Source organism: Chiloscyllium plagiosum, unplaced genomic scaffold (assembly GCF_037043375.1).
Source record: "Chiloscyllium plagiosum isolate Xiang-an unplaced genomic scaffold, Cpla_swu_hap1 HiC_scaffold_20, whole genome shotgun sequence".
Lineage (NCBI taxonomy): Eukaryota > Metazoa > Chordata > Chondrichthyes > Orectolobiformes > Hemiscylliidae > Chiloscyllium > Chiloscyllium plagiosum.
The window spans coordinates 41,165,816-41,185,795 of NW_028270158.1; the positions used below are offsets into that span (position 1 = coordinate 41,165,816).

The window sequence follows — 19,980 nt, forward strand, 5'->3', positions numbered from 1 at the left end:
TTAAGCATCACATCATGCAATGTTCTTTACTCAATTCATCAGCACGAACCAATGTCTGACCATCACTCATCAGTCTACATAAATCCTTCTTATTTATCGATGACTATCACGATATCTTGGGAATCCGGAAAGATCATGGTGTCCCAAGAAACTTGTAAAAAGATAACACACCTACGTTTCCAGTCATCCAGAGATACCGAAAAAGGGAGGAGGAGCATCAGAGGTTGGGCCTGCGGCTCAGCCTGCAGTGTCCTTGGAGTTGATTATTTTCCAGGCCCTGGTGAATGAATCTTGAGAGATGCTGGGGAAACAGATTGAAGAGAAGCTAGCTCCATTCGCTCTCATACTGCAGAAGCGAGCACCTAGTGAAGAGGATGGATGAGGTGGAGCACAAGGTCACAGTGGTGGAAGCTGATGCCAGTTCATCCAAGGGTAGGATCCAAGCCCTGGAGACGCAGATCTGTAATTTGCGCAACCAAGTGAATGATCTTGAGAGCAGGTCAGTAGAAAAAAAAACATTTGGATCATAGGTCTGCCTGAGGGTAAGGAAGGTGAGTAGACTGTGAAATTTGTTGAGGATTTTTTTTTAAAGATTAGATTACTTACAGTGTGGAAACAGGCCCTTCGGCCCAACAAGTCCACACCGCCCCGCCGAAGCGCAACCCACCCATACCCCTACATTTACCCCTTACCTAACACTACGGGCAATTTAGCGTGGCCAACACACCTGACCTGCACATCTTTGGACTGTGGGAGGAAACCGGAGCACCCGGAGGAAACCCACGCAGACATGGGGAGAACGTGCAAACTCCACACAGTCAGTCGCCTGAGGCGGGAATTGAACCTGGGTCTCTAGCGCTGTGAGGGAGCAGTGCTAACTACTGTACCACCGTGCCGCCCACATTTGCTGCCAAAATTCCTTGACATGGAGGCTGGCATGAGGGGGTTGAAGATAGAGGGCTCACTGGGTCGCAGCATGGAGATTGGGTCTAGGTCAAAGTTCTCATCCTCTCCTGGTGCAGTTCCATCATTACCAGGGATAAGGAGAGTGCCATGGAGGCTTCCAGAGTCCAGGAGAAGGATCCGAAGGCCTTAAATGAAATGTTATTGCAGAAAGTTATGGCTAATGACTTGATTAAATGGTGGACTTGGAATATCAAGGGAAGTCACTCACCAATTAAAAGGAAGAAGGTACTCTTGAGTCTTAGAAAGGAGAAGGTGGATATTGCTTTGTTCTCAGCGACACACTTGAATGACAAGGAACATCTAAAATTACAGCAGAATGGCTTTGACCGAATTTAGTTTTCATCATTTAATACCAGAAGTAGGGAGTGGCTATACTGGTTAGGAAAAATCTCCCATTTAAGTTGCTAGAGTGTGTTAAAGACACACACGGGAGGTCTGCAATTCTTAAAGCCTTGATAAATGGGGAAGAATATAGTGTTTTAAGTTTTTATTGCCCTCCAGCTCATCCCCTTAAACTTTTGGTAGATGCTTTTTCTAAACTGAAACGTCTAGAGTCCTGGCACATCATTATAGGGGGAAGATTTTAACTGTCGCATGGATCCCACAGTAGATAGGTTGCCCAAAGGTTCCGCGATACCCTCTGTACAAACTAAACAGTTAATGGATGTGTGGGGAGGTAGGGTTGGTGGGCATCGGAGGCATCTCCACCCTACAGGCAGAGATTTTACATTTTTCTCCAATTCGCACAAATGTTACACTAGGATTGATTTCTTTTCTGATCCCTGCAGTAAACCCAGATTTGGTGGCATCTTGTACGATTGGTAATATTACCATCTCTGATCGTGCTCCAGTATACTTTATAGTTAAGATTAAGGACATTGCAATGGGTTCGAGGCAATGGCAAATGGATCCCTTTATCCTCAAGGTTAATAAGTCTTTAAAGAGTATTTCTCTAAGGAATGTCGGGTGTTCCTAGCCATCAACATAGGCTCGGTTGGTAGTTCATCCAACCTCTGGGAAACTGTCAAAGACAATGCTGGGGGTTAATTATTTCCTATTCCTCCAGTAGGAAGCAGAAGGGTGAGCAGCAATGTCTCCTTGAAGCATGCTTGAAGGCAGCCGAGAAGGCTTACTTTGTCAGACACTTGTTGGTCAAATTACATAGAATTACAGCGCTGCAGTCTGCATTAAATCCCGTGCTCACGCAGATGGCAAAGAAGGAGGTAGCTTTTGCAAAGCAAAGGTTATACGAGTAAGATGACTAGCCAGGCAAATACTTAACATATCTTGCCAGGAAAAGGAGTGTCCCATAAACCATTATGTGATTAGCTAAGGGGCTAGGAACCCAACAGGTGATTCTAAAAAGATTAATGTGGCGTTCCAGAAATTTTACTCTAAAGTTATACAAAGCTGAGGATTGAGAGGAGGGGCAGACCAAAATAGAATCTTTTTAAGGATCTGAAGCTCCCGGGACTGACTCCTGAACAAGAGGCCTTTCTCAATGACCCCTTAGAGCAAGAAGTGCAGGAAGCAGTGAGGCAACTTCACAGTGGAAAGGCGCCTGGTCCTGACGGACTTCCCAGTGAATTCTATAAGAAGTTAAGTATGCTGTCAGGCCCGATGCTCAATATGTTTAATGATTCATACAGTCACGACAGTCTCCCACCATCTGAGGGGGGCCAATATTTCACTTATTCTTAAAAAGGGAAGGATCCGGAAGACTGTGCTTCATACAGGCCCATCTCACACTTAAATGTGGATTTTAAAATCCTCTCTAAGACTCTCACGTTAAGGCTGGAGACTATTATTAAAGAGGATCAGACAGGCTTCATAAAGAGTCGCAGATCCTCCAATAATGTTAGGAGGCTGCTTAAATGTAATTCAAATGTGTCAAAACAGTCACACAACAGTCAATACAGGGATTGGTGATTTCTCTAGATGCAGAGAAGGCATTTGACTGAGTTAAGTGGCCGTACCTTGTCTATACTCTGGAGCGATTTGATTTGGGTGAAGTCTTTATAAGATGGGTATAGCTTCTCCACGTCAGCCCTCTCGCGACAGAGATCACCAATGGGGTACGATCAAGCAATTTTAGTATTTTTACGGGCAACCGGCAGGACTGCCCCCTTTCACCACTGCTTTTTGCGTTGGTGATTGAACCATTGGCGAAGGCCATTCGTTTGGATCCCAATATATCACCTCCAGAAGTGGGGTCAAAATTACATAAGATTTTGATGTATGCAGACGATGTCCTAATTTTTTTGACAAATCCACCAGTTTCAGTGCCTCGCCTGATACAACGCATGCACGCGTTTGGCACTTTTTTGGGGTACAAAATTAATTTTGCAAAATCAGAGGCTATGCCTATGGGTGGTCTTATGAAGGAGCTGGGTCTTGAGGGTAACTTTAGATTCCCATTTAGGTGGTCACACGGGGGTTGTGTGTATTTGGGCATATTCCTTATTCCAGTGCTAGATCAGCTGTTCAAAGCCAACTTTGATGCAGTTATTTGATAAAATTAAACAAGACCTTCAACGATGGGAGGCACTTCCAGTCTCGTGTTTGGGTCGGATAGCACTTAAGATGACTATTCTCCGTTTGCTATACCCTAGACGGATGCTCCCTCTCATTTTCAATAAGCAGACACTCAGGAGGCTGAACGGCTGGTTCAGCTCTTTTATTTGGCAGCCCCTCATTAAATTAGGTAAACTGCAATTGCCTCAGACATTTTGGGGGGCGGCGGGGGGTTTGCCTTCCGGGCATGAAAAATTACCAACTAAGCTCGCTTTTGTCCTATGAGAGTGATTGGGCTTGTGGGGAGCCTCTTTCAATATGGCTAGATATCGAAGCCTCCCAGGCAAGGTGCCCCCTTACCAGTTTGCTGTTTTTGGACAAAAATGAGGACAATTGGGGAATACTGCCATAACCCAATTGTCTTCAATGCTGTTAAAGCAGGACGACAATTTGGCATAGGAAAGGCAATATTGGCAAAACATCTTCATTTACACCTTTATGCTGGGGTTTTCAACCAGGGATGATAGATTCAGGATTTAAACGTTGGGCAGCTAGGGGTGTGCCTTGCATGGGCGATTTATTTGAGGGAGACTTAATGATGTCCTTCGATCAGTAATTACAGAAGTACGAGTTATCTAATAGAGACCTCTTTCGTTTTTCTTCAAGTTAGGGATTTTAATTAAAAAACTACACTTTTGACTGATCCCTATAAATCTGACATAAAGATGGGTGCTAAGTGCTAAGAGTACACTTTCTGTCAGTACTTTTTATCAATTTGGGGTGTCCCCTCAGATGAATGTGATCGATTCTGCAGGGTGTGGGAGAAAGAGCTGAGTGTTGAAGTTCCTTCAGAAGCATGGGAGCATATTTGAGAGAATGCAAGGAAGACATCAATTTGCAATAGGACCATTTGTCAAAATTTAGACCAGGGTATCTTCAGCATGTCCCAAGTGCAAGGTCTGTACGGGCACTCTTACCCATTGTCTCTGGTCTTGCGATAGGTTTCAAACATATTGGAGTGCTGTGACGGGCACAATGGAGAGGATTTTGGGTGTAAGGGTGGAGGAGGATCTTTTCTCTCTACTTCAGGGCCTGCCCACTGTATTCCCTGCAGACTCGCATAAGAAAACAACTTTACAATATTCTCACATTCTATGCAAGAAAAAGTATCTTGCGAGGTTGGATATCCAAAAACCCCTCCAGGCCTGTCAAGTTGGCAAAAGATTGTCATGGAGCATATTTCCCTTGGATTTTCTCACAGATAGGGTACACTACAAAACTGAGAATTTTTAAGACATGTCAGCCCTTTCTGGAATACCTGGACACAGATTTATCTGCCACACTAACAAAGGCTTTTATATAGCTGTAACGATTATGTTTTTAAAGAGTCCAATAACCAGAGAGGAGGAACTGTGAACGTATGAGTGTTTTGCCTGGCTGGGCTGATTTACTATTTATTAGTTTGTTGCTGGTTTTTATTTATTAAAGTTAAATAGGCAGTTTGAGTTTTTTTTATTCTATACTTTTCTATATAGGTTTTTACATTTGTACAGGAGGGTGGGTTGGGTTTTTTAAAAATTGTTCTGTATTTGTTGTAATATTAAAAAAACATTTTTCCAATAAAAATATATTTTAAAAAATAGTGATGGAAAAGGATAGACCAGATCTAGAAAGCTGAAGTTCTAAGTTGGAGGATGGCTAATTTGAACGGTATTAGGCAAGAACTTTCAAAAGCTGATTGGGGGCAGATGTTTGCAGGTAAAAGGATAGCTGGGAAAATGGAAAGCCTTCAGAAATGAAACAGGAGCCCAGAGACAGTATATTCCTGTTAGGGTGAAAGGAAAGGCTGGTAGGTATCGGGAATGCTGGATGACGAGAGAAATTGAGGGTTTGGTTAAGGAAAAGAAGGAAGCATATGTCAAGTTAGATCAAATGAATCCTTATAAGAGTATAAAGGTAGTAGGAGTATACTTAAGGAAATCAGGAGGGCAAAAAAAAAAAGGACATGAGATAACTTTGGCAAATAGAGTTAAGGAGAATCCAAAAGGGCTTTTTTTTTTTTTAAAACAAATACATTAAAAGACAAAAGGTAACTCAGGAGAGAATAGTGCCCCTCAAAGAACAGCAAAGCGGCTTTTGTGTGGAGCTGCAGGAGATGGGGCAGATGCTAAACAAGTATTTTGCATCAGAGAAGGACATGGAAGATCGAGTTTGTAGGGAAATAGATGGTGACATCTTGAAAAATGTCCACATTACAAGAGGAGGAAGTGCTGGATGTCTGGAAACACAAAAGTTGATAAATTCCCAGGTCCTGATCAGGTGTACCGTAGAACTCTGTGGGAAGCTAAGGAAGTGATTGCTGGGCAACTTGCTGAGATACTTATATCGTCAATAGTCACAGGTGAGGTGCTGGAAGACTGGAGGTTGGCTAATGTGGTGCCTCTGTTGAAGAAGGATGGTGAGGACAAGCCAGGGAACTATAGACTAGTGAGCGTGACGGTGGTGGGCAAGTTATTGGAGGGAATTCTGAGGGACAGGATGCACATGTATTTGGAAAGGCAAGGACTGATTAGGGATATTCAACATGGTTTTGTGTGTGGGAAATCATGAATAATGAACTTGATTGAGTTTTTTGAGGATGTAACAAAGAGGATTGATGAGGGGAGAGCAGTGGACGTGATCTAAATGGAATCCAGAAGGCATTTGACAAGGTTCCCCATGGGAGACTGGTTAGGAAGGTTAGTTCTCATGGAATACAGGGAGAACTAGCCATTTGGATACAGAACTGGCTCAAAAAAAAGGTAGAAAACAGAGGGCGGTGGTGGAGGATTGTTTTTCAGATTGGAGGCCTGTGCCACAAGGATCAGTGCTGGGTCCACTACTTTTTGGCATTTATAGAAATGATTTGGATATGATCACAAGAGGTATAGTTAGAAAGTTTGCCAACGACACCAAAATTGGAGGAGGTGTAGTGGACAGGGAAGAAAACTACCTCAGATTACAACGGGATCTTGATCAGATGGGCCAATGGGCTGAGAAGTGGCAGATGGAGTTTAATTCAGATAAATGCGAGGTGCTGCATTTTGGGAAAGGCAAGGTCCTAGGGAGTGTTGCTGAACAAAGAGACCTTGGAGTGCAGGTTCATAGCTCCTTGAAAGTGGAGTCGCAGGGAGATAGGATAGTGAAGGTGGCATTTGGTTTGCTTTCCTTTATTGATCAGAGTACTGAGTACAGGAGTTGGGTGGACATGTTGCAGCTGTACAGGACATTGGTTAGGCAACTTTTGGAATATTGAGTGCAATCTGGTCTCCTTCCTATCAGAAGGATGTTGTGAAACTTGAAAGGGCTCAGAAAAGATTTACAAGGATGATGTTATCAGGGTTGGAGGATTTGAGCTATAGGGAGAAGTTGAATAGGCTGGGGCTGTTTGCCCTGGAGCATCAAAGGCTGAGGGGTGACCGGAGTCCAGAACTCGACATCATAGGTTTAGAGTAAGATATAAAAGAGACCCAAGGGGCAACCTTTTCACACAGAGGGAAACGAGTATGCCAGAGGAAGCGGAGGAGGCTAGTACAATTGCAACATTTAAAAGACATCTGAATGGGTATATGAATAGGAAGAGTTGGGAGGGATATGGGCCAGGTGCTGGTAGGTGGCACTAGATTGGGTTGGGATATCTGGTCAGCATGGACGAGTTGGACCGAAGGGTCTTTTTCCGTGCTGTACATCTCTATGACTGGCTTTTTTTTTGTTCTTGCATAGTATCTTGTAAATGATGTTAGTTTTTCTGGTATTATCTAATGGGTCATTTAGGTTCATTAGTTGCTGTTTAAGTGTGTTCGTAGGTTTGTGGGCTACTATGATGCCAAATAGCCATGTTACCTTACATCAAAGGCATATCAGAAAGTACTTTCCGACTACTCAGACCACTTGGCATTATGGTAGCCCACAAACCTACCAACACACTTAAGCAGCAACTAATGAACCTAAAAGATATCAACAAAACTAATGTCATTTACAAGATACCATGCAAGAACTTTTAAAAAAAAAAAAAATTGGACAAATTAGCAGGAAACTTGCCACCAGGATACATGAACACCAGCTGGCCACCAAAAGACATGACCTACTCTCACTAGTTTCCACACATACAGACAAAGAAGGACACCACTGACTGGGACAACACATCCTAGGACAGGCAAAACAGACAAGCATGAGAATTCTTAGAGATTTGGCATTCTAAAAGGAACTCCATCAATAAACACCAACTTAGACCCTACTTACTTTGCCTTGAAAAAAGCATCGGAAATGACGACATCAGCCACCTTAAGAAACCTAGACTATAAATAGAGGTGGCACACACCACCCACGCTTCACCAAAGACTTTCATGGATGAGGTTACCTAATATGGTGAAGAAATGTCTGAAAACTAACCTCCAAGTTCAGCAAGCTAACTTAGATGTATCAACCGGAGTTAAATGTCTTCTCAAAATCGCTAACAATGTTATCTCCTCGACAATGGGGAGAGGAAACAGATTGTGAGACAGCTTTTTGGAACACCTAAATTACCTATAAAAATAAACCCCAAGTCTCCAGCTGCCTGAAACTTGGGCACATCATGTCCCCACACCAATGTGTATCTCAGGCTCCAGCAAAACTCAATGCAAGCTGAAGGAACAGTACCTCATCTTCCACCTAGGTAACTGAAATCCTTCAGACTCAACATGGAGTTAAACTAACTTCAGAACATGAATATCCTCCTCCACATGACCTGGTCCCACACCTCTAAAACCGTTTGATATGGGTCACTCCCAGCACAGCCAGCCAATCTATTTTCAACCATTCACACCACATTAGCATTCAACTCACCATTTATCAGCAATCCGTTTGCTTACCCTTCTCTCACACTTAGCACTGTCCTCATGCACTCTATTCACAACATCACCCCCCAACATCACCAGAAACACCACACTTTCCGAGCTGCTTTCAGTTTTGACAAAAAAAGGTTGCTGAACTTGAAATGTTAACTGAAAACCTCCAAGGAAGACTTAAGGATGCACAACAATGCAGAATGGTCAAGCAGAGACTGATAACCAAGTTCAGTACCCATGAGGATAGCCTCAACCAGGACCTTGGGTTCATGCCACACCGCAGGTGACCCCCACTACATTTTACACACACACGGGCAGCCAATCAATGCGATAGTTTATAAATTCCTACTTTGAAAACAGAGCCACTCTGATGCAAGACTGGGATACAGACAGACTCTAATCTTACCTTTAACACATCATCTGAGCTAAAATGTCACTTTTTAAAAAAAAAAAATGAAACCTTAAAATTTATCTCAAGAATGTAACTTGAAAGAAGTTCTGGGATTTATATTAATGAGCTGAAACCTGCTTCTGGATTAGTGGTGCTGGAAGAGCACAGCAGTTCAGGCAGCATCCAAGGAGCTTCGAAATCGACGTTTCAGGCCAAAGCCCTTCATCAGGAATAAAGGCAGTGAGCCTGGAGCGTGGAGAGATAAGCTAGAGGAGGGTGGGGGTGGGGAGAAAGTAGCATAGAGTCCAATGGGTGAGTGGGGGAGGGGATGAAGGTAATAGGTCAGGGAGGAGAGGATAGGTGGAAAAGGAGATAGGCAGGTAGGACAAGTCCAGACAAGTCATGGGGACAGTGCTGAGCTGAAAGTTTAGATCTAGGGTGAGGTGGGGGAAGGGGAAATGAGGAAACTGTTGAAGTCCACATTAATGCCCTGGGGTTGAAGTGTTCCGAGGTGGAAGATGAGGCGTTCTTCCTCCAGGAGTCTGGTGGTGAGGGAGCGGCGGTCAAGGAGGCCCAGGACCTCCATTTCCTCGGCAGAGTGAGAGGGGGAGTTGAAATGTTGGGCCATGGGGCGGTGTGGTTGATTGGTGTGGGTGTCCCGGAGATGTTCCCTAAAGCGCATTTACCTGGACCATCTCTGACACCTCCCTCCTCTTCCTGGACCTCTCCATCTCCATTAATGACAACCGACTTGACACTGACATTTTTTACAAACCCACCAACTCCCACAGCTACCTGGATTACACCTCTTCCCACCCTACCTTTTGCAAAAATGCCATCCCGTATTCCCAATTCCTCCGCCAGATCTGCTCCCAGGAGGACCAGTTCCACCACAGAACACACCAGATGGCCTCCTTCAGAGACCGCAATTTCCCTTGCCACGTGGTTAAAGATGCCCTCCAACACATCTCGTCTACATCCCGCACCTCCGCCCTCAGACCCCACCCCTCCAACCGTAACAGGGACAGAACGCCCCTGGTGCTCACCTTCCACCCTACCAACCTTCGCATAAATCATCCACCGACATTTCCGCCACCTCCAAAAAGACCCCACCACCAGGGATATATTTCCCTCCCCACCCCTTTCCGCAAAGACCATTCCCTCCGTGACTACCTGGTCAGGTCCACGCCCCCCTACAACCCACCCACCCATCCTGGCACTTTCCCCTACCACCGCAGGAACTGTAAAACCTGCGCCCACACCTCCTCCCTCACCTCTATCCAAGGCCCTAAAGGAGCCTTCCACATCCAAAGAAGTTTTACTTGCACATCCACTAATATCATTTATTGTATCCGTTGCTCCCGATGCGGTCTCCTCTACATTGGGGAGACTGGGCGCCTCCTAGCAGAGCGCTTTAGGGAGCTGAAACCTGCACCCATTCTAAAAGATGAAAGACTTAACAGCAATCTAGGTTTGTTCAATAGATTGTATCAGTTGCACGCATGACATTATGATCTTTTGCTATAAATTCTGTGTCTTCTGATCCTACTCCACAGCTACCTGATGAAGGAGCAGGACTCCGAAAGCTTGTACTTCCAAATAAACCTGTTGGATTATAACCTGGTATGGTATGATTTTTAAACTTTGTCCACCCCAGTCCAACACCAGCACCTCCACATCAGAACTAAAAACCAAAAAAAACTTCAGATGCTGGAAATCCAAAAACAAACTGCCAGAAAAACTCAGCAGGTCTTACAGCATCTGTAGATAGAAAATGTTTCTAAGTTCAGGTTACCCTTCATCAGAACTGAGGGTAGATGGAAAAAGTTGTTTTTATGCACAAGAAAGGATGGCGATGGGGTAAATGGTAGGTGGAGAGAGTCCAAGGGACAGAAGCAAAATGTTAATTGTTTTTTCTCTCTACAGATGTTGCCAGACTTAACAGTTTCTCTGTCCCACCATTGTGCAATTCTCCATTTTATTCTTTTTCCCTTCAGTGTTCTCTCAAATACATCCTAACTCCTTCAGACTGATTCAGGCATTTTGAATGAATTGTACTAAAGTAGCAAATACCATTCACTCTCATTTTGGCTAAGCGCTTCTCAAATTGTTTTGCACCAAAAGTAGGTTTGTGTAATTGTGTACAGTTCTGCCCTAATGCTCCTACAACAAAAACTATATGGACATATGACCCATGCAGAATGGTGCACTGGCAGGAAACTTTCTACCGTAATACCCTAATCTGAGAATTAAACACTGAAATGTTTACCAGAGTCAGACATTCAGTATTATTTAGCTAAGGGTGGGCAAGCTTGATGGAAAGCTGCTTCCTCCTCATACTCCAAATTCCTACATGTTTACAGATACAAGTATATCTTGTATCCAAAAAAATTTAAGATTTCAGGGATTGTTAAATGCCAAGAAAATTTTAAACATTTGAATAAGGATTGGGTCCTGAATACACTGCCTTCCAATTGTGTCCATAATTTCCCATTATTTTGAACCTTTTCGCTACCATGATACATAAAGTAATAATCAAAGTTAATAGTCTCCTCTGACTTCATAACGCAGCACCTTCATTTTTCTCAATGCCTTCAGCTTTGGTTATGACCATTAAACTAAAATGAACCAGGCTGTTCTTAACCTCACTGTTCTGTTGATTCAAGATCAGCTTTCAGTTGCATACCCTATCAAAATGGCTACTTGGACAATAATCACCTGTTACGGTTTCTTTTTTAAAAATTTGTCAAACTAACATATCCAACAAACACTGGGACACAACTGGTTTGTCTCATGTTTGAGATACCCTATCCACTCATCACACTAATACCAATTCATTCCCTTAGGTATCAAAATGAATGGCTGCAAAAATTAGGAGCCAGCTAACACCAAGGAGCGCAGTTTCAAGTAATGTGCTCAGCAGATTCAATTACTACTGCATGTCACCCTAATTGACTTACACTTTCTTCAGAGCACATGCACAACTTGCAAGTTGAGACTAAATGAACAAAACAAGAAGCCATGACTAAAACCAAGAATAAACAAACAGGAGAAATTCTTTTCCACACAAAAAAAAACTTTCTAGTACTCCACATGATACTGGATTGAATAGAAAAATCAGGTCAGATCTATGCAAGGTGGTAATATTCAGGGAAAGTCTCACAGACAAGGTCCATACAAATACAATATTACATCAAAGCAATCGAGGTACATCAGCCAAATACCAAGAAGAATGCTGCAGAAACTCAGGTATGCAAGGAGAGTTAACGGTTTGAGTCCAACAGGACTTTTCAGAACCATAAGCAATTGCCAATCTAATTTCCAAGGAATAGAAACTTACTGCTACAATCACAATCCCAGTGACTCAATGAGAATCCTGCAAAGTATCAGTCCTGTATCCTTTGTAACTCCATATAGATGAAAGTTGTTTACTTCCCAACAAAATTGTGCTTAGCTTTCCAATTAGGGCCAGATATAGCATGTTTATCAGCACCAGGTTCAATTCTTAGCGGCCCTGGTGCACAGTGAATTTCCATTTTTGCCACCCCACATCATCCAGCACATCCATGTTCCAACCTACATTTGAATGTAGACGGTTATTTACCAGATGCAGGTGGTGTGCACAAAAGTCAAAAATAAATATGAAAACACCGCTATTCATGACCATATTTGCGATCCTCAAATTATTACTCCTTAATATCTTCTATAAGAAAGTTAATAAGAAAGTCTGTCCTATTATCTGCGTTGGGAACACTCAATTGATTATGAAGCTGCACTTGAATGACCCTCAAATCGTGCAAACTGGGCGACTATAGATTTGGTTTAGCTTTTCTTTGATAAGCAAAGCACCAAATTGCAAAGTATTTTCAAAGAAAAAATTAAAATTTAAGCCGCTGTCCTATTTAAAATCCTGAACACAGTACCATTATGGAATAAACCCCCACCGAGGGGCCACTTATCCATAGCAGTGACTCAGTCACAGTGCTTTCTAAAAAAAAAAATTGCCACTTCGCAAAACTGATACTGGGACAAACAGTTAAACCCCGACAGGGATGACTGCATCCTCCTGGCTGTGCCCGTTCTTCCTACCTGCTCCGCGCCGTAGCTGCTGGCGATCTGACAAAAATCTTCCAGCCGGATCAACCCTTCCCCGGCCAGGTCAAACAAATCAAAGACGACCCGCAGCCTCTCGCACTCCGACTCAAATCCTGGGTTCCCGGGCGCGGGGGGCTCTAACCCTACCCCCGGGCTTCCGGCCCCCTCCGGCCCCGGGGTAGGCTCCATGAACGGCTGCGATTCCGTTCACTGGGGATCGGTCAGCTCCATTCTCCCCACACCCACTTAAAACTCACCACTCTCCCCCACCCCACTCCACTCCTCGACCCCTTTCCCGAATATCAAACTATCAGCTCCTGGTGGAGCTCGATCTTTCTCTCTGGGTTTTCTCGCTTTCGGGCCCCGGTAGTTCTCGCTCCCTGTGTTCCCTCACATTTGTCCCCAGTCTCTCGGCGCCGCCATCACTCGGATCAGCAGCTATGACGTTATCCTCCTTCCATCACGCCCGCGCCGCCCTGGAGACGCTACATAGCAACCGCTCAGCTGCCGGCACCCTCCAACCGCCGCAATAGAGCATGCGCGAGCGCATGTATCGTGGCCACCGAGCACTGTTTACAGAATATGGTGCAGAAGGAAATTAGTCGGCCCATTGTGTCCCCTGCCAGCTCTATTATCTCGTGGCAGTCTCCCTGACTTCCCCCCCCCATACCCCTGTATGAAGTTAAAAGTTATACAATACCTGGTTATAGTCCAATAGGTTTATTTGGAAGCACGAGCATTCGGAGCGCTGCTCCTTCATCAGGTGGTTGTGTAGAGCAGCGCTCCGAAAGCTCGTGCTTCCTAAAAAACACCTGTTGGACTATAACCGGGTGTTGTGTAATTTTTAAAAAAACTTTGTCCACCCCAGTTCAACACCGGTACCCCCAAGTCATATCCCTGCGCAGTATCGATATTCAAAATAAAAATCCAATGCCCTTTTGAACGTCTTTATTGACTATACCTTCACCAGATTTCCAGGCAATACATTCCACACCCTGTACGAAACTTTGTTTCCTCCTCATCATCTTGCTTTGTTTGCTAATCAGTTTAAACCAAAATTTGTGAACGGAATCCAAACCCTTAACCTGGACTTCGAGATTACTAGACCACTAGCATTACCATGATACCACCACCTCCCAACTTGGGGTGCCATTCGACATAGGAAAAAGGTGGTAACCCTCAACTATAGAATGTAATGCGAACAAATATTTTGATTAGTTTCGACATATGGCATTTCCCCAAACGAACAAATCCAGCTCAAGTTCCTGGTTTTTTTTTAAGTACACTCCAATGTCCCATCTCTGTAAACGTGCAATTCAGTTAATTTCTAAAAGTAGCAGTTATCTGCTCTAAGTCGACACCAATCCTCACCAACAACACATAGATGGCTGTGTCCAAAGTCATTAGCGCTTCTTCTCAAAAGGTCCCCAGCCCGTTTCAGAATCTCCAGGTGTAGTACCTCCAGACGGATTTTAATTTACTTTGAGTATCCATAGTCTAAATCCAAACTACTTGACAGCACCGGGATCTTGAGACTCGACCCCCGTTCCCCCTCCCCAAAGGCTCAAGAAGGTTCGAACTCCTACGACAGATTATTGGGGGTAAAAATATTAAAGTTAGCAACTCCTCATCTTAAATTGAAGCTGCCTAAAAAGGTTACCATCCCAATTTCAGCAGAGACGGAATGGGGAAAATTTAAACAATACAAAATCAACTATCACCAGTTTCGTTACTTAGTGTCCCACCAACTGCTGCATCTATAATAAAGTAAACGTTTGAAACGTCATAATTCTTAGAACACATCCTTATCCCCCTCCCCGCAAATAAAACCCGCCAAAACGTGCACTGAACATTCACCTGAAACTGCGCCATTGCATCATAAAGAACGTAACATGTGGGTCAAATGCGGCCAAGAGATTTAAGGCACCAGCTCTCGCTCTTATTGGTTAAATGCTGCTGGAGAGGTTAAACCAACCTCTTATTGGTTTACTTGGGAAGAGGTGCGACCTATTTCTAGTGTTAGTGGTTGAGAAACGAGAGTTCATCAAGGTTCTTGAGAGTTTTGATACTTTAACCCTGTTTTTCTCTCTCCATACATATTGTCAGTATTTCCAACATATTATACTTTAGTTTCAGACTTTACAAATCCACGGTGTCTTCATGGGTTATGCGGTAGGACCCCCTCTTTAATGGATGTTTCACTGGGCCCAGTTCGCTTTCCTTCATTAGACTGGAGAAAGCTCACCATTTCCAAATGTTGTTGGTTGAGAATACCATTGCTTGTGTGTTTTTGAGTCGACCTCCTTTCATTTGAGTTGGGAGAGCAATGCTGACAGCAGCCCTTTACCAGAACCGTATACGCTTTGCTGGAAGCCATGCAGAGGCTGTAAGGGGAAAACATTTTGTGTCACTGCAATGTCTAAGTGGGTTGGGACAACCTCGAGTATTTTCTACCTCAGCTGTGATTTGATTATTTTTACTGGCTTTACTGTGATTGTGGAGGAGGGTTAATAAGTTCATGGATAATGCAAAAATTGGTGGAGTAGTAAATAGTGAGTTGAATTTCCTTAAATTACAGGAGAATATAGACAGGTTGGCCACTTGGGCTGATCAGTGGCAAATGAAATTCAATCCATAGAAGTGTAAGGTGATGCACTGGGACAGGACAAGGAACAGGAATACATAATGAATAGTAGGTCCCTGGGACGTGTTGAGGATCAGAGGGATCTTAGTGTGCCTATCCACCAATCTCTTAAGGACAGTAGATTCAGGCATACAGAATACTTACTTTTATTAGGCGATGATTAGAGCTTAAGAGCAGAAATGATGCTGAAACTACAAAATGTTGGTTAGGCCACAGCTAAAGAGTTGTATGCAGTTGCATCCACATTACAGGAGAGGTATGATTGCACTGGGGAGGGTGCAAAGGAGATTCATCAAGGTGTTGCCTGGGCTAGACAGTTTTAGTTATGAAGAGAGATTATTATTGGATAGACTAAGGTTGTTTTATTGGAACAGAGGAGACTGAGATCTACAAAATTGAGGGCCAAGGGTACGGTAAATGGTAAGAAAATTATTTTGCCACAACTTCCTCCTTAAATCTTCAAGTTTTATCCAAACACTTCTCTTACAAATGTATCAGATCCACCAGTCCAATTTGCTATGTCTCATGAAATTCCATATTGTTTTTCCATGTAATATAATAAATTGTACATATCACCTCCAAACTGATAAACTCATGTATTAACAAGATCCAAATATGTTGTTTAATGTCAATATTCTGTCCATAATTGTGACCCTGAACATCCTATACATGACCACTACATTTGTCCTTGCAGTTCCACGTTTAGTACCCTAGACTGCTCCAACAAGATTCAGGAAGTGTGTCAGTGTATTTGTCCTAGACATCTTACAGTCCTTGCTGTCTTAACAGTTTCAAATCTCAACACTCTTCAATAATAAATATAAAACTGGCTAAACAGTTTCTGCAAGCAAAGCCCAATGGCATGCAAAGAGGCCAAAGTTTCCATAGGACAAAGCAAATGAGGATCGGCCCAGACTTTTACTGTATGTTAAACAACAGGAGAGCTGGAAACAGAAAATGCTGGAGATCATAATTGGTCAGGCAGTATCCATGGAGAGAAAACAAGCTAACATTGAGTCTAAATGTCGCTTTATCAGAGCTGAAGTGAAATGTGAAGGGGGCAACATTTAAGCAATACTGAGGGGGTGGTTGGAGTGCTGGGGAAGAAAGGATGTCAATTGTTCAGAATAAGTGATCGTAATGGAAGACTGCCAGACTGGAAAGAAGACGTAAGTGAAGGGAAGAGAGGGTGACGGAGAACGTAATAAGCAAAGCTAAAAGAAAGGGAAGGAATGGATTCATAATTTGAAAGTGTTGAATTCAATAGAGTCCAGAACCCCAAACTCCTTAAGAGGTACTGTGCCATAATAATAGGGAGAAACATTGATTGCATATTACCCAGTTTTGGCCAGACCCCTTGGCAGCATGGAGTAACCATATAGATAGATGTACAGCACGGAAACTCGTCTATGCCATCCAGATATCCCAACCCAATCTAGTCCCACCTGCCAGCATCCAGCACAAATCCCTCCAAACCCTTCTTATTCATATTCCTATCCAGATGCCTTTAAATGTTGTGATTGTACTAGCCTCCACCACTTCCTCTGGCAGCTCATTCATACATGTACCACCCTCTGCATGAAAAAGTTGTCCCTTAGGTCTCTTTTATATCTTTCCCCTGTCCCCCTAAACCTATGCCCTCTTGTTCTGGACTCCCCCACCCCAGGGAAAAGATTTTGTCGATTTATGCTATCCATGCCTCTCATGATTTTATAAACCTCTATGAAGTCACCCCTCAGCCCCCACGCTCCAGGGAAAACAGCCCCAGCCTATTCAGCCTCTCCCTATAACTCAAATCCTCCAACCCTGGAAACGTCAGTGTAAATCTTTTCCTGAACAATTTCAAGTTTCACAACATATTTCCAATAGGAAGGGGACCAGAATCGCACACAATATTCCAACCAATGTCCTGTACAGCTGCAACATGACCTCCCAACTCCTATATTCAGTACTCTGACCAGTGAACACCAAACACCATCTTCACTATCCTATCTACATGTGACTCTAATTTCCAAGGAGCTATGAACCTGCATGCCAAGGTCTCTTTGCTCAGCTACACTCCATAGGACCTTACCATTAAGTGTATAAGTCCTGCTAAGATTTGCTTTCCCAAAATGTAGCATTTCCCATTTATCTAAATTAAACTCCATCTGCTAATTCTCAGCTCTTTGGCCCATCTGATCAAGATCCCGTTGTAATCTGAGGCAACCTTCTTTACTGTCCACTACACCTCCACTTTTGGTGTCATCTGCAAACTTACTAACTATACCTCTTATGCTCACATCCAAATCATTTATATAAATGATGAAAAGTAGTGGAACCAGCACCGATCCTTGTGGCAGTCCACTGGTCACAGGCCTCCAGTCTGAAAAACAACCCTCCACCACTACCCTCTGTCTTCTACCTTTGATTCAGTTCTGTATCCAAATGGTTAGTTCTCCCTGTATTCCATGAGATCTAACCTTGCTAACTAGTCTCCCATTGGGAATCTTGTCAAACGCCTTACTGAAGTCCATATAGATCACATCTACCGCTCTGCCCTCATCAATCCCCTTTGTTTTTTCTTCAAAAAACTCAATCAAGTTTGAGAGACATGATTTCCCACACACAAAGCCATGTTGACTATCCCTAATCCGCCCTTGCCTTTCCAAAGACATGTACATCCTGTCCCTCAGGATTCCCTTCAACAACTTGCCCACTACCGATGTCAGGCTCACTTGTCTATAGTTCCCTGGCTTGTCCTTACCACCTTTCTTAAACACATTAGTCAACCTCTCGTCTTCTGGCACTTCACATGTGACTATCGATGATATAAATATCTCAGCAAGGGGCCCAGCAACCACTTCTCTAGATTCCCATAGAGTTCTAGGGTATACCTGATCAAGTCCTGGGGATTTATTCACTTTTATTTGTTTCAAGACATCCAGCACTTCTTCCTCTGTAATATGGACATTTTTGAAGATGTCACCATCTATTTCCCTACATTCTATATCTTTCATGACCTTTTCAACATTTCCTTTTCCATATCTTGGAAAGATGATAACCTGGCCTAACTCCTGCCTTGTGGTTCCATTGACTGAAGTCAGATTATTCCAGGAGGGTTCGGAAAGGGGAAATAAGAAGGGACACTTGGTAAGCATTCCTGACCAGCAATAACTGAGAAACCCACTTTCAAACAAATAAGGCCCTAAATGCCCAGTCAATTGGATCCAGCAGCCCAAAGAAGTTCACCAGAGCGGAGAGTACTTTTTCAGGCAGCCTGCCTAGTTTAAGAAAAATTACCATTGTGTAAGAGTTGTTTTCTTTAATTTGCCAGTGTTTTAATAAAATTTGAACTATAGTCCTTTGTTTGTCCCATACAGTAACGGCAGCTGGGTAAGCGCATTTTATGATTATAAACTGGTCAAGTGTCTACAGAATATTTCACAGACAACATCTTTTAATCAATAAATGTGTGACTCCTGCTTTATTTGTCAGACTGAGCCTTTACACCTCTTAACTGCAGCCTAAAACCTGTTCAAAAACTAATCAATTACTTGCATTTTTGTGGAAAATGTTTAAAAAATTCTATGGACTTACCAATTCTATTATGGTATTTTGACTTTTTACAGGAGGTTCTCCTTTCTTTACCACCATTATTGCTAAAACATCTTGAATAAAAATCAACTCGCCTCCTTTTTCAGGCATTAGCTGACTAGTATGCATTTCAATTTTTAATTCAGATTGCCATAATTTATTTGCTTTGTTTTTACTTCATTTATTTCATTCAGACTAAAACTCCACATTCTAATTCAGCTGCACAGGTCGAATGAGCACTTGACATCAACATGGACGAAAGCTATTCCTTGTATGATTGACCTCTTGAAACATGGCTGGATCCTTCTTCCAATCATTGGTCCAGCTGGCATTGGAAAAGTGGGGAAGAGTTACAATTTCCTCCCTCATTGACTGCTGGCAATGGTCTACATTATCTAGCTATCAGGTTCAGCCCCAGTTTCCAACCAGCTTACTCTTGCACCATTATGCCTTGTACTGTATTATTAAATCACTCCTGTCTTCCATCCTATCACAGACCTTCATTTTGGTTCTTTCTTCCCCGATCCATTTTTCCTCTATTAGCTGTTACATATCTAATAACTAACTCTGATGAGAAGTCATCAATCTCAACCATCAATTGTACTTTTCTTAAACCATAACTGCTGCCTTACCTGATATTTGCAGCATTTTCTATTCTTATTTAAAACATTCAGCAATTGCAGTATTCTGCTTTTCTATTCGTCTAACCAGAGTAAAAGCAAGGACAGGATGATCTTCTCTACTTCTCTTTAGCACTGGAGGAGAACTTGGAATGTCTGGTGACTTAGAGGACAGTTTGATCCTGCTTTTCTCTTATTAAATCTCGATCCTTAGCAAATCCCAAAGCAAATTACAAAGGAAAAACAAGGAAATAACTCTGAACTGTTCTGTTATTCCATGGGTGCAAGGGCTCCACACACAACTTG

General features: G+C 43.0%; 1 protein-coding gene and 1 long non-coding RNA gene across 3 annotated transcripts in view; one reads left to right on the forward strand and one right to left on the reverse strand.

Moving 5' to 3' along the window:
- The window catches only part of rab11fip3 (RAB11 family interacting protein 3 (class II)), a 115,966-nt gene extending 102,780 nt beyond the window's left edge, over positions 1-13,186 (reverse strand). The window contains exon 1 of one of the 2 annotated variants that reach the window (XM_087997861.1): positions 12,829-13,186. In XM_087997861.1, coding sequence (XP_087853987.1) covers positions 12,829-13,023 — 195 coding nt within the window. In that variant the 5' untranslated portion in view covers positions 13,024-13,186. The remainder of the gene's footprint in view (positions 1-12,828) is intronic. The other variant, XM_087997860.1, reaches the window with a different exon arrangement.
- The window catches only part of LOC148146604 (uncharacterized), a 30,273-nt gene extending 10,528 nt beyond the window's left edge, over positions 1-19,745 (forward strand). Inside the window, exons 2-3 of the long non-coding RNA XR_015760578.1 lie at positions 10,296-10,362; positions 19,274-19,745. This is a non-coding gene — a long non-coding RNA (uncharacterized LOC148146604). The remainder of the gene's footprint in view (positions 1-10,295; positions 10,363-19,273) is intronic.
- The last annotated feature ends 235 nt before the right edge of the window (positions 19,746-19,980 follow it).